General features: G+C 42.6%; 2 protein-coding genes across 15 annotated transcripts in view; one reads left to right on the top strand and one right to left on the bottom strand.

Annotated features, from left to right (window-relative positions):
- The window catches only part of IFT122 (intraflagellar transport 122), a 55,302-nt gene extending 51,341 nt beyond the window's left edge, over positions 1-3,961 (bottom strand). For 3 of the 6 annotated variants that reach the window (XM_038408450.2, XM_043519792.1, XM_043519793.1), the window contains exons 1-2: positions 3,139-3,234; positions 1,304-1,370 (exon numbers count right to left, since the gene is read on the bottom strand). In XM_038408450.2, the coding sequence (XP_038264378.1) occupies positions 1,304-1,370; positions 3,139-3,179 (108 nt within the window). In that variant the 5' untranslated portion in view covers positions 3,180-3,234. Of the gene's footprint in view, positions 1-1,303; positions 1,371-3,138; positions 3,252-3,942 lie in introns of those variants that run through there. The other 3 variants (XM_043519794.1, XM_038408454.2, XM_043519791.1) reach the window with 3 other exon arrangements.
- MBD4 (methyl-CpG binding domain 4, DNA glycosylase) lies at positions 3,719-12,592 on the top strand. Of its 9 annotated transcripts, none has more exons than XM_038408460.2 (8): positions 3,721-4,223; positions 6,015-6,275; positions 6,860-7,746; positions 8,458-8,532; positions 9,336-9,470; positions 9,798-9,947; positions 10,468-10,571; positions 12,303-12,592. In XM_038408460.2, the coding sequence occupies exons 1-8, from the start codon at positions 3,931-3,933 to the stop codon at positions 12,378-12,380; spliced, it is 1,983 nt and encodes a 660-aa protein (XP_038264388.1). In that variant the 5' UTR covers positions 3,721-3,930; the 3' UTR covers positions 12,381-12,592. The 9 variants fall into 9 exon arrangements, with proteins under 9 accessions (XP_043375732.1, XP_038264389.1, XP_038264388.1 ...); XM_038408458.2 differs by having other exon boundaries at positions 3,724-4,325; positions 8,461-8,532; XM_038408457.2 differs by having other exon boundaries at positions 3,728-4,325.
- The last annotated feature ends 2,023 nt before the right edge of the window (positions 12,593-14,615 follow it).

Genomic DNA, 14,615 nt, shown 5'->3' with positions numbered 1-14,615 from the left:
TATGTCTCATGGATAGTTCGTTAGTTTCCCCTATTTAAGTCCGCAGCAAAAGGAGATAATTTTTTTTTAAAAACAGGAAAATACAATTATATGACAAAATTTGGCAGAGAAATTTTGAAACAGGTATAGTACCTGAAACTACTTTTAACTTATCTTTTAAAAATGACTACAGTTTAAATTGATGGCATCCATTTAAAATACTAGAACATACTTGCCTCTTTCTGTGCACTGAGAAGCAGGCATTACATGTAAGGACAATAGAGGTTACTGAATCATTTATATGAAAGTCATTCAATTCATATGCTGTTTTCAGTACCCACTTGGCCTGCCTGTTTCAAAACATCCCATTCCCTCCCTATATCAAAAACTATCACTTATTCTTTCTACCACATCTTTTTAAACTGTAGAAAAAGTCACATGAAAGAGCCTCCATTAAAGAGATTAATAAGAAATTTTAAAAGACCCCCAAAATATTGCTACAGTTTATATAATGTTCCACAGCTATATTTTGGGGTCTTTTAAAATATACACATATTATACACAAAATATAACTCCTCACTTAATGTTGTAGTTATGTTCCTGAAAAATGCGACTTTAAGTGAAACGATGTTAAGCAAATCCAATTTCCCCCTAAGAATGAATGGGGGGGAAATAGGTTCCAGGGAATTTTTTTTTTGCCATACAGTACAGTACTATAGTTGGGACGTGCCCCCACCTTATTCCCCCCCCCCACACACAGAGCCCACTGGCACTGGAGACACTGAGGCAGGCAAGGAGACTGAAGGTGCTGTAGGCTAGGAGAAGCACGTTGCGCAGCAGCAGAGCAAGCACCAGGGGCGGGGGGCTACTGTGCAAGCACCAGGGGCGGGGGGCTCAACCCTCGGCCTGTCCACTCCACCCCTTCCCCCAAGCCCCCACCCTTAACCCACCTCTTCTTCCCCCCTCCTCCCCTTTACTCTGCACACCAGGTCCTCACTCCTCCTCCCTCCCTCCTGAACACTACAAGCCAGCTGATTGCCCTGGGCAAGAGGCAGGGGAGGCAGGCACGGGGTCTGCCGGAGGGCGGGAGGTGCTGGGGGGCATGCAGGGGAGCTGATGTGGGGCTACCAGCTGTGGACAAAGCAGGCAGCCAAATGATGTTATAGCAAAGCATTGCACAACTTTAAATGGAGCATGTTCTGTAATTGCGCAGGGACTTAAGATCGAAATAACGTTAAGCAAGAGGAAATTAAGTGGGGAGTTACTGTATTATTATTGTTAGATTCAGGTGGTATGGTGTGGAGAGAAGTAAACAATCTCCTACCAGCAATCTGTTTCCTGCTGCAATTATCAGCTGAGTTCCATCAGGTTTAAAGGCAAGATCATATATACTGGACAGTGAGACAAAAAGGGAAAATTAAGGACAGAACACTAAATATTACAAGAAATACCCAGAAAACATACTTTCTATTTCCAACATTGTTTAAATGCCATAAAAAAGGAGTAAAGATTTAATTTAATAGAATTTATTACACACCTCAGAACATACCTAACTTAGAGGAAAATTCTAGAAGTCAAACAGTTTTACGATGCTTTCCCAACATGCAATAAGAAGTTCTCCAAACTAGACCACCATCCTGCAATTGGCTTTGTCCAGGCACAGAAGTATGCTTACACAGATCCAACTGCAGGACCAGGTCACTAACCTGCAACTGCACCATTGTAGACAGACACTTGTGATCATGCATATGCAGTTGCAAGATCTGGGCCATTAAAATAGGGAAAACCTCGTGTTATTCAGACATTAATTTTAACATCATATTACCTATAGTTTATGAGAACCAACTATATACAAGCTACAGTACACATTCTCACAGGTTTCAGAGTAGCAGCCGTGTTAGTCTGTATTCGCAAAAAGAAAAGGAGTACTTGTGGCACCTTAGAGACTAACAAATTTATTAGAGCATAAGCTTTCGTGAGCTACAGCTCACCGATGAAGTGAGCTGTAGCTCACGAAAGCTTATGCTCTAATAAATTTGTTAGTCTCTAAGGTGCCACAAGTACTCCTTTTCTTTTTGCGAGTACACATTCTGTTGGTTATATGGAAATAAAAACAGATTGTTTCTTCATCATTGAACAAGAATCAAAATAGAAAGGTGGCACCATATTTAATCTTGCTGTCACTTGGTTGGGAGGGATAGGAGCTGGAGAAGTGGAATAAATGATCTGTATTTATTCCTCAGTAAGTTTTCCTGAGATATACAGTTGGTTTCCAGGAGGACAATCCTACCATAGTACAGGTAGTACAACACAATGATAGAGAACACCAAAAAGTTGCCAATATACAATAACATAGTATTGTCTGGAGGTGGGAGGGCATTTTCTTCCAAAGCACTTCCTACCACTTGTATATACAGCACTGGAGAAATTAACCACTTATTGGTTTAGCAAAGCCATCCTTTACCCTCCCCCTATGGAGAAGTCTGGCCAAGCACACCGAAAGCACTCTTAGAAAAAAAGTGTGGAGTGATCTTTAACGTGCACACAGAGCAAAAAGAACTATAGTTTGGAAAAATCACCCACAGTGTAAACTACCTGGAATTCAATTTATCTCCTTTCTTTAAATGAAGGGCTAAAATTGCATCCTCTCACCCTTCACATCCCTACCCCTCAGGAACCCACAACCCAGCATTCTGGGAACTCTGTATATTCCATACTTAATGCTTAATTTACTAAACCATCCCCATTGGAATCATATTTGATGTTTCTTCCATGTCTCCCATTGACATTAGTAACCATGGTTATAAACCACAGGCTGCTGCTCTCCTGGCCCCAGTCAGAACTCATGAGACCTTCCTGGTTCATACAGATTGTGAGGTTTTAAATTGATAAGAAATTTACTATTAAATAAAAACAGACTCACAAAGATGCAATATGCCTGATCAGATTATCAGCATACCCATCCTTCAGCGACCCTCACCCCAAACCCTCCCCTAGGGCAAATCAAAAAATGGGTCCCTGCCATCCCCCCTCACATTCCTTATTAGGCCATGAGCTCCCCGGGGCAGGGGCCACATCTTTCCATTTGCCCCATAAAGTGCCCAATGTGCTTTGGGATGTTGTGAAAATAGTATATATAAACCATACTCAGCCTCTTACCATTGCTCGGCCTTATCCCTCCAGGTCAGTGCAGCCCTCATTCCTCCCTCTCCTACTAACACTCCCCCCCTCACCGCCTACCCTGCCCTCTCTCCCCAGCACCCCCCTTCCCCGCCTGCCCTGCCCTGCCCCGCCCTCTCTCCCCAGCACCCCCTCCCCGCCTGCCCTGCCCCTCCCTCACCGCCGGCCCCGCCCCGCCCTCTCTCCCCAGCACCCCCCTCCCTCACCGCCGGCCCCGCCCCGCCCTCTCTCCCCAGCACCCCCCTTCCCCGCCTGCCCTGCCCTGCCCTGCCCCGCCCTCTCTCCCCAGCACCCCCCAGCCCCGCCCTCTCTCCCCAGCGCCCCCTCCCCGCCTGCCCTGCCCCGCCCTCTCTCCCCAGCACCCCCCTGCCCCGCCCTCTCTCCCCAGCACCCCCCTCCCTCACCGCCGGCCCCGCCCCGCCCTCTCTCCCCAGCACCCCCCTCCCTCACCGCCGGCCCCGCCCCGCCCTCTCTCCCCAGCACCCCCCTCCCTCACCGCCTGCCCCGCCCCGCCCTCTCTCCCCAGCACCCCCCTCCCTCACCGCCGGCCCTGCCCCGTCTACCCCTAACTACCGCTTCATCCCCTCAGCGTGCCGTGCCCCGCCTGTGTGTGCCCGTGTTCCCGCCTGCCTGCCTGCCTGCCGCCCTCTCTCAGCCCCCTCTGCTGTCTCGCGGTACCGCTGGCGCTGCCAGGCCTCTCCCCTTTCCCTGGCTGCTGTTTGTTTATTTACACAAGATTAAAGCTCCCCCAACCTGCCCCAGGCAACGCGCATGCGCACTAACCCCAAAGCCCTTTGCTTAGAATCAACCGGCACGACGCCAGGAGGTGGAAGGGGAAAGGATAGAAACGCAAAACCACTGAATCAGGAATGCGCATGCGCCACGACCGCTGCGTCCCATAGGCACTGCGCTCACGCGAGGGGGGGAAAGTATTGCGCAAGCGTGGACTGTGCTTGGAATACGCATGCGCAAGAGGCGGACTGGGACTGTTCTGGCGGGAGAACCTCTGCGCGCCCATGGCGGGATCGTATATTGGCGAGAAGCTCTGCGGGGGTGTGCGCTAGGTACGCATTTGCGCAGTGCGGGCAGGAATGGCGTACACCCGCACGTGACAGGGGAGGTGCTTCAGCTATGGCGGCTCCGGAAGTACGCGGGCAAGAGGGCAGGTAAAGTTACTATAGCAACAGGAGGTCTTGAGACCTTTCAGAAGGGCTAGGCCGCGGTCTGTTCCCTCAGATTGGTCCTTCTCCATAACGTGGGCTCCTGCAGCAGGGTGCGGTGACGGCACCGGGTGGTTATGGCACAGAGCGTGGTGGGGTGATGTCACAGGGCCGTGATGATGTCACATGCCGGTGACGTCACAGGGCCCGGTGCGATCTGGGAACCCCAGTACTGCACGGGTATGTCGGTAGCTCTGGGCGCTGTTTAGTGCCCTGCCAGCTTGGCTCTTGGGATGTTGTGTGCTGGCCGCGAAGTCTCAACTAGAGAGCGCCACTGATCGCTAGAACTGGAACTGCTCAGCTATGTGTCATACGCTCTATGGTGCTGCACTCTGGGAGAGTCTCATCCTGCTTGAGTGCTGGAACAAGAGGATCCGAGTTATAGCCCTGCTGCCACTGATGACGATTGGGCTGGGTTTCAGCTGGCTGAGGGCCCTGGGCTAGGGTTGCGACAGGTGTATGATTCTGAGACTTACTGCTGTGGAGTCGTTTTCTGCTATGTTGCACCGATTTAGCAATCCTAACACTTAAGTGGCCCCAGACATATAAACAACTTTATGATTAAACTGAGATACAGATTCACAAAAGTAGCTTCGTTACTCCCCCTCTGGGGTGGGTGAACCACCTCAGTCTTTTCAAAGTTCAGTCACCGTCCTTCTTGCACGAGGCTCTACTGGCGCGCTCCCCAATTAAGTGGGTGGAGGAGTTGGTGGTAAGCAATGTGAGGCACTCCTTCCCCCTCAGCCCATATGAGAAGAACACACATTTAATGTAGTCAGATAATAACGTGTAGGGTTTTCAACTCTTAGATATAGAAAACTGGTCATTCGCCATCCCTGCTCCCCTCAGCAAAAAGGGTCCTACTCCAGACTCTAGCTAATTATTACTAATATATTTTAGAGAACAATTTTACACAAACGTGTATTTTTGTGTTGTTTTATCATTTTCCTTACCTTATCCTAATATGGTGCCACAGTCCAGACAACTGGAGTTGTGAATTGTCGAGCAGTCTAACATGTTCCTTCCTCCCTGCCCCGCACATTAAACTGGCAAGGCTCTACAGTACAAAAATCAGCCAGGGCAGTTCAAAACCTGCCAAGTGGCAGCCCTAGTAATGTATATGTTATGGTATATTACTTACCTATGTGGGCTCTAATTAAGGTGGCCATATATGTTTCAAAGAAATAAAGAACATGAAAAATGCACTTGGAAGCTTATTTTTAAAGGCTAACATTCTACTGTGGTTGTTTATGGCACACAATTATATACAAAGCAAAGTCATACATATGTATTCCAGACTATGATCTTCAGTATGGTTATTGCTGAAATATAGGACAAAGCATTCCTCATGTTAACTTGAAGTCCAATATGTAAAACATAGTATAGATTGCAAATATTTGTGTTCCACATGGAAGAAAGGCTGATCATGCTGTTTCCATAGCTCTCCCAGCATCTAGTGTGTCCCGCTGAACAAGAGGCAAAGTCTCACACATAACAGTGCACAAATATTTCCAGCAGGCCAGCTAATACCTTCAGTTAATTTTTTTCCAAATCTCTGCAGCTCTTGAAATATTGTAGTTATGAATAGTTCCAGATAGGTCTATTTCTATCATTTTATTTTACATTTACTTTCAGTGACAAAAGTAACGTGCAAATTGGAAAGAAAACAAAAAAAGAGGGAAAAGAATTAGGGACAGAGACAAGAGAATATTTTGGTCTAAAGATTGAAGGTACTGAGACCATAGCAGAAAACACACTCCAGTGCAAAGAAGATGCAGCTGCTGTGTCAGAAGTGGCTTCTAGATGTCTCAAAAACGTTCCAGATGGATGGGAGAAGATCACAAAGCAACGACAGTCAGGCAAAACTGCAGGGAAATACGATGTTTATTTCATCAGGTAATATTTAATGCAAATCTTGAAATTAAAGCTGTATAGTAAGTAAAAGCAGTGTATGTCACATAGACTTATTCTGCTGGTTGCTTAGTGGAGAGTAAGTGTTGCAGAGCCTAGAAGTCAAGTATCCTTGTTCTGTTCCAGCCCTCACCCAGATTTATTCTGGGACTGATCCAAAACCCACTGAAGTCAATAGACTCCTGTTGATTTCAGAAGCCTTTGAATCTGACTTGGGGCAAGTCATTTAACTTCTTGGTACTTCATACTAATATTATGGAAATCTGTAAATAAAAATATTTACATGCCTCATAAGGGTAGCATGAGGCTGTAAAATACTTTAATATACTTAAATGAAAGTATAAAGTATTATTACCCGTAAATTATTCTTTGTATGAACATTTTTGATAGAAGGCTTGTCTAAAAGATATTCAGCATTTAAAAAAATATTGAGAGATGATTTTTTGGAAAATGCAGGTAACATTTTTGGCTTTTTTTTTTTTTCCCAGAAATGTAAGGTGCAGTTTTGTTTTAAGAGCAAGGGATGGAAACTATAACCATTGATCATTTAATTTTCTTTCATTTCATAGTCCTCAAGGAGCAAAGTTAAGATCCAAATGTGCACTTGTGGCATATTTTAATAAAAATGGAGAGACTGTTCTTAAACCAGAAGATTTTGACTTCACTGCTCCTTTTCAGAGCAAAACTCGATCAAGAGCCAAAGGATTCGGTGCAGAAGCTGTGGGACTAAGATTACAGAATAAAGAATGTAACAGTAAAGCACAAGATCTTAGTGTGCAAAGTAGTAAAGAAGAAATTAAAGTTGTGGAGTTGCAGACCAGTAATGAGCAGCTGGAAAACATTTCCATCCATCTGCAGGGCAAGGAGGACTTGGTCATTAAAGACATTAAGCCAAAGGACTGTTGCATAAAGTCCAAAGAAAAAGGAGCAATTGGAAGAAGGGCTCAAATTAAGAAAGCTAGAAAGGGCTCAGAAAAGAGGAATGCAGATCACAGCCAAAATAAAAGGCAGAGAAAAGCATCATGTAATAAACAAGAGGCTGAGGGCGGCCAAATCAAAAAATTCCGGCAAAAGAAAGATGTTTGTGTTTCTGATAGAGGCAGAATAGATCATCAAAACTTAAACCTCACAGATACTGGAAAAGCAAACACACTCCCAAAGGATGAAATAATGACTTCAGGATCGCAATCGAAGATACATCTTGGACTAGTAACTGCTCTCTCAGAAACGGAGTCAAGAACCATGGGAGAGTTGGGATGTGCAGAGAGGAGTGATGATGCAGCTGCTATGAAATCTGACAAGAATATTGCAGAAAGACAAGGATCGAGTGCATTTGTGAATGAGAAGGATTGGGTAAATTTGGGTAACCAGGATTTCAAACCTGGCACTGAAACAGACATTAGCATTTCACAGCCTTGTGACAAGAAAAGCTTTACATCAGTGAAAATGCTGCAAGGTATATAAATTTCAGAGCAGAGCACTGTTCTAAAATTCCATCAGGAATACTTCCAAACCAATTACAAAAAAGGAGTGTTTGTTTCAGGCCTGTCTACTCCATGACTGGGTATAGTTAGAACTTTCTAAATCTGCTTGCTTGGAGTCTGTCTAATCTGTTTATCGTATTTACCATACAGAGCATCAGATATTATAGTAGTTAAATGCTATGAACCAACCAGTTCAAGCCAAGGAAGTAGATTTATTCATATTTAGAAATCACACCATCACTTTCTCTGATTTTATGTAACAATGATCACTACTCTCCAAATGTCAATTAACTTCTTAAATTACTGCAAAAGTGGCCAGGTTTTGATTCAAGAAATACAACTAACCTTGTTTAATTTAATTCTGAGATTAGTAAAATAGTTCATTGATTCTGCCCTCAATTATACCTGTGCAGTGTCTATTGACTCACTGAAATATGACTTTTGTTAAGGGTTTGTCATTTTGAAGATTATTTTTTAACAGATTCTGAAATATTGATAGATATCAGAGTGGAACTAATTCTCATTTACATACAGTACTGCCAATAAAAGTTCTTGTTCCCACCCCAAGATAAAAAGGAAATTGATTCATGAAAAGTTTAAAAAAAAAAATCTGTTTTCCATTTCACATTTGTTTCCTTTTAATTTTAATAGCGATAATTCCAGATAATTTTTTTTTGTTTTAGAAGATTATATCCCAAGAACACAAGTAGAGAGAAGGAAAACCAGTCCATATTTTTCTAATAAATACAGTAAAGAAGGTATAGTATTCTCTATGGGAAAGAAAGATGTGTTTTGGGGGGATTGGAAGGTTTAAGAGACTAGTAATGGGGGTATGAAGCCTTTCACTTTTATATCAGTAGCTCAGATCTAGACCTGTCATTACTAATCTGAGAGGTACCATCATTGTGGCCTACATGAGAGGATTTTTGTTGTCTCATTTTAAACCTAGCAGACAGGTATCCATATTGCACAAACCAACATCACATTTTGCATTAACTGGCATTCTTGGTGACTATCTCAGCAGAGAAGCTGCAGATTGAATGGACTCTGAGACTGAGCTACCTTTTTACCCATTAAGGCTGTTATTCTGTATCAGAAGTGAAGCCCACACATCTGCTGCCTGCTCTGTACTTAGTTGATGCTAAGGGAATTTATGGTAGCTGTAAGGCCCCTTCTCCCCAGAGAACAGCCCCAATTACAGGGAACCTCTGCCTGTAGATGACCCCTACATCCAGATGCCAAGCTAGTTATATACTACCTCCAGAATGACCCTGGGTGCAGGAGACATTCTGGGGATGGAATGAGGGGGAGTATGGCTTGGGCAGATCTTTGCCCTGGCAATTCTGCACCCATAGAAATTCAGGTGCAAATTGGGGCAGCCCACAGGGCTAAGCTAGCCTGCAGTGTCATAACACAGGAATAATAAACTCTCTACCCTCTCTCCATGCGTTAGTGGGAGCATGGGGGGCGAGTCTGCTCCAATGTCTCTTAAAAGAATGGGGGAGGGAGAAATCAACCTTTTACTGCTCAGTAAAGTTTCCCATATTATCTTTGTGTGTAGCTCCAAGCCCACCAAGAAGGAAGGCCTTCAGGAAATGGACTCCTCCGCGGTCTCCATTTAATTTGGTCCAGGAAACGCTCTTTCATGATCCTTGGAAGCTCCTCATTGCAACCATATTTCTCAATAAGACCTCAGGTAAATAGGTATATGATACGATATGAAGCTTAACCTCTACATACCAGTTTTACAGTCTGTGAGTTGCATCAGCTTATGTAAATGCTGAATTTGGGTCTGATGTGGCTGTTAGGGATTGTTAAAAGATCAGGGCCTTGGCTACTAAGTTTTTCATTACAATATTGAAAGGATTAAATAAATTAATACTATCTAAGGTATATTAGTATAAACAACTTTAAATAATTTGCATCTTCTTCATCAACAACATTCAGAATGCACACTTTGGATAGTCACAGAGAGGAAGTTACTGTACAGTTTTTCTGTTCACAACATATCATCTCTGCCTAGGTAAGATGGCAGTACCTGTGCTCTGGGAGTTTCTGGAGAAATATCCTTCCCCTGAGGTAGCAAAAACTGCAAACTGGAAAGAAATGTCAGAGTTGCTTAAACCTCTTGGCCTCTACGAACTCAGAGCGAAGACCATTATCAAATTTTCAGGTAGTTTCTTTTGAACATGTCTGCGTAGAGCAGTCTAAACTGATGTCAGTAAGAAAGTGGAATTATAAACCCCAGCTCTGTAATTTTCCTTCAATGTTCCAAAGATAGAACAACATGTGTAATGAAGGAGCAGGCCCTTGGTTTGAGATGACTATTAGAATTAAAAACCTCATTAGTATCAACAAGGTTGATATTTTTTGCAATGAGATACTACAGTATTTTCTGTATTTTAATGTTTAAAATAAAGACATTACTGTGTAGATTTTGCTATGTAGTCATTTAAAGCCATCTTCCACAGTGAGGGTTGTTTAGAAATCATTCCTTTTTCACCTGTTACTAATGTAATACACTTAGTTAAAATTATAGAGTTTAAAAGAGTCTGAACTGGGGATTTGGATGTTTTAATGTAAAAATCGGATTTTTCCAGTTCTACAGTGAGTACCAATGTTTTCTTGTAATATTTTCTGTGGCACATTTCTCTACATGTTAACCTGGTGAAGTATGGGGTTATATTCTCTAGATGAGTATCTGACCAAGCAATGGAGGTATCCTATTGAGCTGCATGGGATTGGAAAGTATGGCAATGATTCATACAGAATCTTCTGTGTCAATGAATGGAAGGAGGTAAGTGATGCTGTCACTCTCTAAGGGCCAGATCTAAAGCTCATTGAATGCACTGGGTTCCATTGACTTTGTTAGACCTTGGATCAAGCCTTATATAATCATGTGGATTAAAAATAAAATAGAGTAGAAATCATCTGTTAACTTTAATTAAGAAGTGTTCATAGACTGTAGTGTTTATGAGCCTGATCCTGCAAGTCCATATTGATGTGAATAGCCCCAAGAGCTAGTCCTACAATTGTGCCTGGGTATGCAAGGAGGTACCTAAAGGCTAATGAGAGTTGTCTCAGTGGTCCAGCAAGGGCGCACATTACTCGGGCTTCCAGCTTCCCAGCCATTACCTGTCGTAGATGGAGACCTGCGTGTCTGTCTCTCTTTTGACCAGAGTATTTCCAGGCTGCACAGTTCCTTGCCTTTTACTGTGTTATTGCCAGCAGAGGCAGGTTGCTCAAGCACACCTGCTTCCTTCTTCAGGGACTGATAACAGAGTGTTTGTCAATAGTTATAAGTTACCACACAGTTCTATGCAAGCTTATTTTTTTCTTAAACTAAAAGCACTATAGAGAAAACATTAAAAACAATACAAGAACCTACATGCACGCTAATAGGCTTACCATAGACCATGCCAACACTAACATGGGCTCTGGCTGGAGCAGACCTTCCAAACCCAAAGGACTTATTTTGTGATCAGGTTCATCGCAGCTTCAGCTCAAAGAGCACAGTCATGTAGGACCTCAGTAGGCCAAGTCCTTCCAATCCTCTGAGGATTGAGGCCCTTCACGAACTAGAAGTCCTGTCCTTTTGATGGATCAGGAAGAAGGCTGTGAGCCAGTTTATAAACAGGATATTTATCTAGAAACACTTTGTCTGTTTCATCCATGGAAAATCAAGTTTGAATTAGTATGTGCATACTTCTTCCAGGGGATTCAGGGCTGGATTTATACCTTACGCACCCCTAGGCAAAGCATCTTGAGCGGCCCCCCTGCCTACAGCTGACCTTTTGTGTTGCACACAGTTTTAGAGAGGTTAGGCTCCCCTAGAACACCGGTGCCCCTAGCTATGTGCCTAATTGGAAATCCGGCTCTTTGGGTGATGAAGGAAATACATTAGCATCTTCCTCCTACAAGAGAAGGTACATACATTTTAATTTTTAATGGACTCCAAAAAGGTATTAAGTCTTATTCAGTAAAGTTTAACTTAATTCCATAAAGTTTGTCCAGGATATTACAAGATGTTGTCAGTCTGACACAACAGTCACCCCCTTAAATTTCCTTTTACGTTTCTTGGATTGGTTGTGAGATTTTTCTCCCCCATCTTGATATTGGTAGTGGTCTTTGTGATGTGTCCTATTTTATTAGTCTGCAAAAGCATAGCATCTGCTCTGACTTGCCTCTCCTCCCTCTACTGCAACCCAAAATCCTCACTAGGCTCTTCTCTTGTTTACAGATGGTTGCAAACAGCAGCTGTACTCCATTTAGAAAGGTTATTGTGTGACTTGCCTTCTCAGTTGATCCAAGTGGTGCTTCATGCATGATTAGTACTTATTCCCACATTTCAAGAACATGCATGCTTAGATCTTCTATGTATCAGCGTGCTGAAATACCCCTTAACTATAAAGTAGGCTCCGAGCTGGGGGTGGAGATATTCCAGGCAGATGTTTCAGTACTGCAAGAGATTTTTATAGAAGACATTTTTATTAAAAACATTAGTTCTGATGCCTTCCTTCTCTTTCAGGTACATCCACAAGATCACAAGTTAAATACATACCAAGCATGGCTCTGGGAAAACCATGAAAAAATGGGTCTTAATTGAAAAATGCAGATATGTTTTTATATAACTTCACTTTTTGGTACTTAACATCTTGCTCTTTGCTATATGTACACATGAAATGGAAACATCCTATATTCTCTTTACACATTTTTAGTTGTGATCATTGAGTGCTTAATTCCAATATTTGATTGTGTTTAACATGTTTTCAAACCCACATAATCATTGATATTTTAAAATAAATTTTGATAAGTTTATTTGATAAGCATTTTAATTTGTCAGTGCTGCAAACAGTAAAATGATATCATACTTTCACCTAACTAACTAATACCATGCTACCTTACCATAGAAATCCAAGTGTTATTAATTATTTATTTTGCTACATAAGTATTGCTTCTGATCCATCTAGTGATGAGACAGAAACATCCAACTCCCTTTTTTTGGCTACTTGTGAGTAATCAAGTCAAAGGATCCCAGAAGAGAAGAGGGCAGGTCCTTAGAACTCTTAAACTCCCATTGCTAACTTTGCAAGCTAAGGGCCTGATTCTGCAGAAGCTACAAGTTTAGGGTCTAATCCGATGTTCATTGGAGTTAAAGGAAAGGCTTAATGGATTTTGGATCAGTCCACTTCTGCTTTACTACTGAATAACCTCATTGACTGTAACCGGGCTATTCATGGTAGTATGCACTAGGCTTGGTGTTATGTTTGCAAGATCAGCCCCTAACTTGCTAACTTTTAAAGAGCTTCCTGCAGCTGACTTGTGACTATCACCGGTTTGTATTCATGCTGAGCAGGACTTTGACACCTTGTCCATTCTTACAGCCCTGCTAACTACTCTTCCTTGGATAATTTTTTTTGTTTTTACTGCTCACTAGCGATTAACTCAATAGACTAGTTTTCAGCATTTCTTGCTATCGTCCAGAAAGGTAGTGCCTTTCTTTTAGCATACTGTGCGCCTGATCCTGCAGAAATTGGAGCACTAACTCACTCCCGCTGAAGTCAAACACTTCACAAAATCAGGTCCAGAACGGGACTTCAGTGGGGCCTAACCTAGTGGGATATTGATTAATGGGCCTTATTTTTAAATACGATTTTAACACCTGAGCTGCTATAAAATCCTTGTTTCTGAATTTATTTGCCATATATAAAGGAGTCAAACAGGTCCTAAAGATGAATCTATAATTACAAAAGTATGTACACAACATATAAAGATTGGTGCAAAGTCCAGGTTGAAGCTCTGCATTTGAATCTAATCCATAATGCCTTTACCATGTGAAGCATCTAATGAACTATACATAGTGTAGCTTTAATCTACGCATCTCAAACTAGGTGTGTATTTTTGACCCATTTTACAGTTGGAAAGAAGAAGAAAGAGGTTAATGTTCTGACTTTCAAAGGTGCTGGACACATGCAGCTCCCACTGACTTTAGTGGGAGGTGAGATGCTCAATACATCAGAAAATCAAGCTGTTAATGATTTACCCAAGGCCATACCATGACTCCTTAATGTACAACAGAATGGAACCCTCTTTCTCCTGGTCCCCTGCTTTACCTACCTCTCTAGACTTCTGCATCTGTTGTATACTTGGTAATAGCTTTATTTAGTAGTTTTTGCAATATCTAACTGTTTGTACCTTCATAGTATATGAAGGTACAATGCCAAGAAAAGCAGGATTTATTTAAGTGGGGGATATTTTAAAAAGAATATAATATAAACATTGGGGGGCTCTTTTAAAGGTTACCATTAACTCTTCGTTTAAAACAACAACATAGCATAAAAGATATTTTTCTATTCAAAGGGATTCTGGAGTCCACAGGTTCTGGAGATGGCGACCTTAAAACTCTGACTAACAGAGCCCAGCAAATACATATAATACAATTATAGTAGGTATTTGGTCCAGAAAGTTAACAGACTTAACATCACTTGAGAGGCCTTATCCAGGCAACGAATGATTCATCCATTCAAACTTGGTCATTAAATTAATATGTACTGGAGATTCGTTTTTCCCCTTCACCAAAAGAGTACAGTATGAAGTGACAGGTTTCAGAGTAGCAGCCGTGTTAGTCTGTATTCGCAAAAAGAAAAGGAGGACTTGTGGCACCTTAGAGACTAACAAATTTAGTCTGGAGAACTGGAGTTTGAGGCATAGTCTCAGGCTGGGGCAATACTCGGAGCGCTGTAAAGGGGCCCCCTCTGCACCGTGTCCGGGGCAGGGAGCACAGAATCTGCGGCCTCACAGGCAGGGGTCCCTTCACCATGGCCAAAGCGGGAGGGGGGGG

This window comes from Dermochelys coriacea, chromosome 7, assembly GCF_009764565.3.
Source record: "Dermochelys coriacea isolate rDerCor1 chromosome 7, rDerCor1.pri.v4, whole genome shotgun sequence".
NCBI lineage: Eukaryota > Metazoa > Chordata > Testudines > Dermochelyidae > Dermochelys > Dermochelys coriacea.
This window is presented reverse-complemented; position numbering and strand designations above follow the sequence as displayed.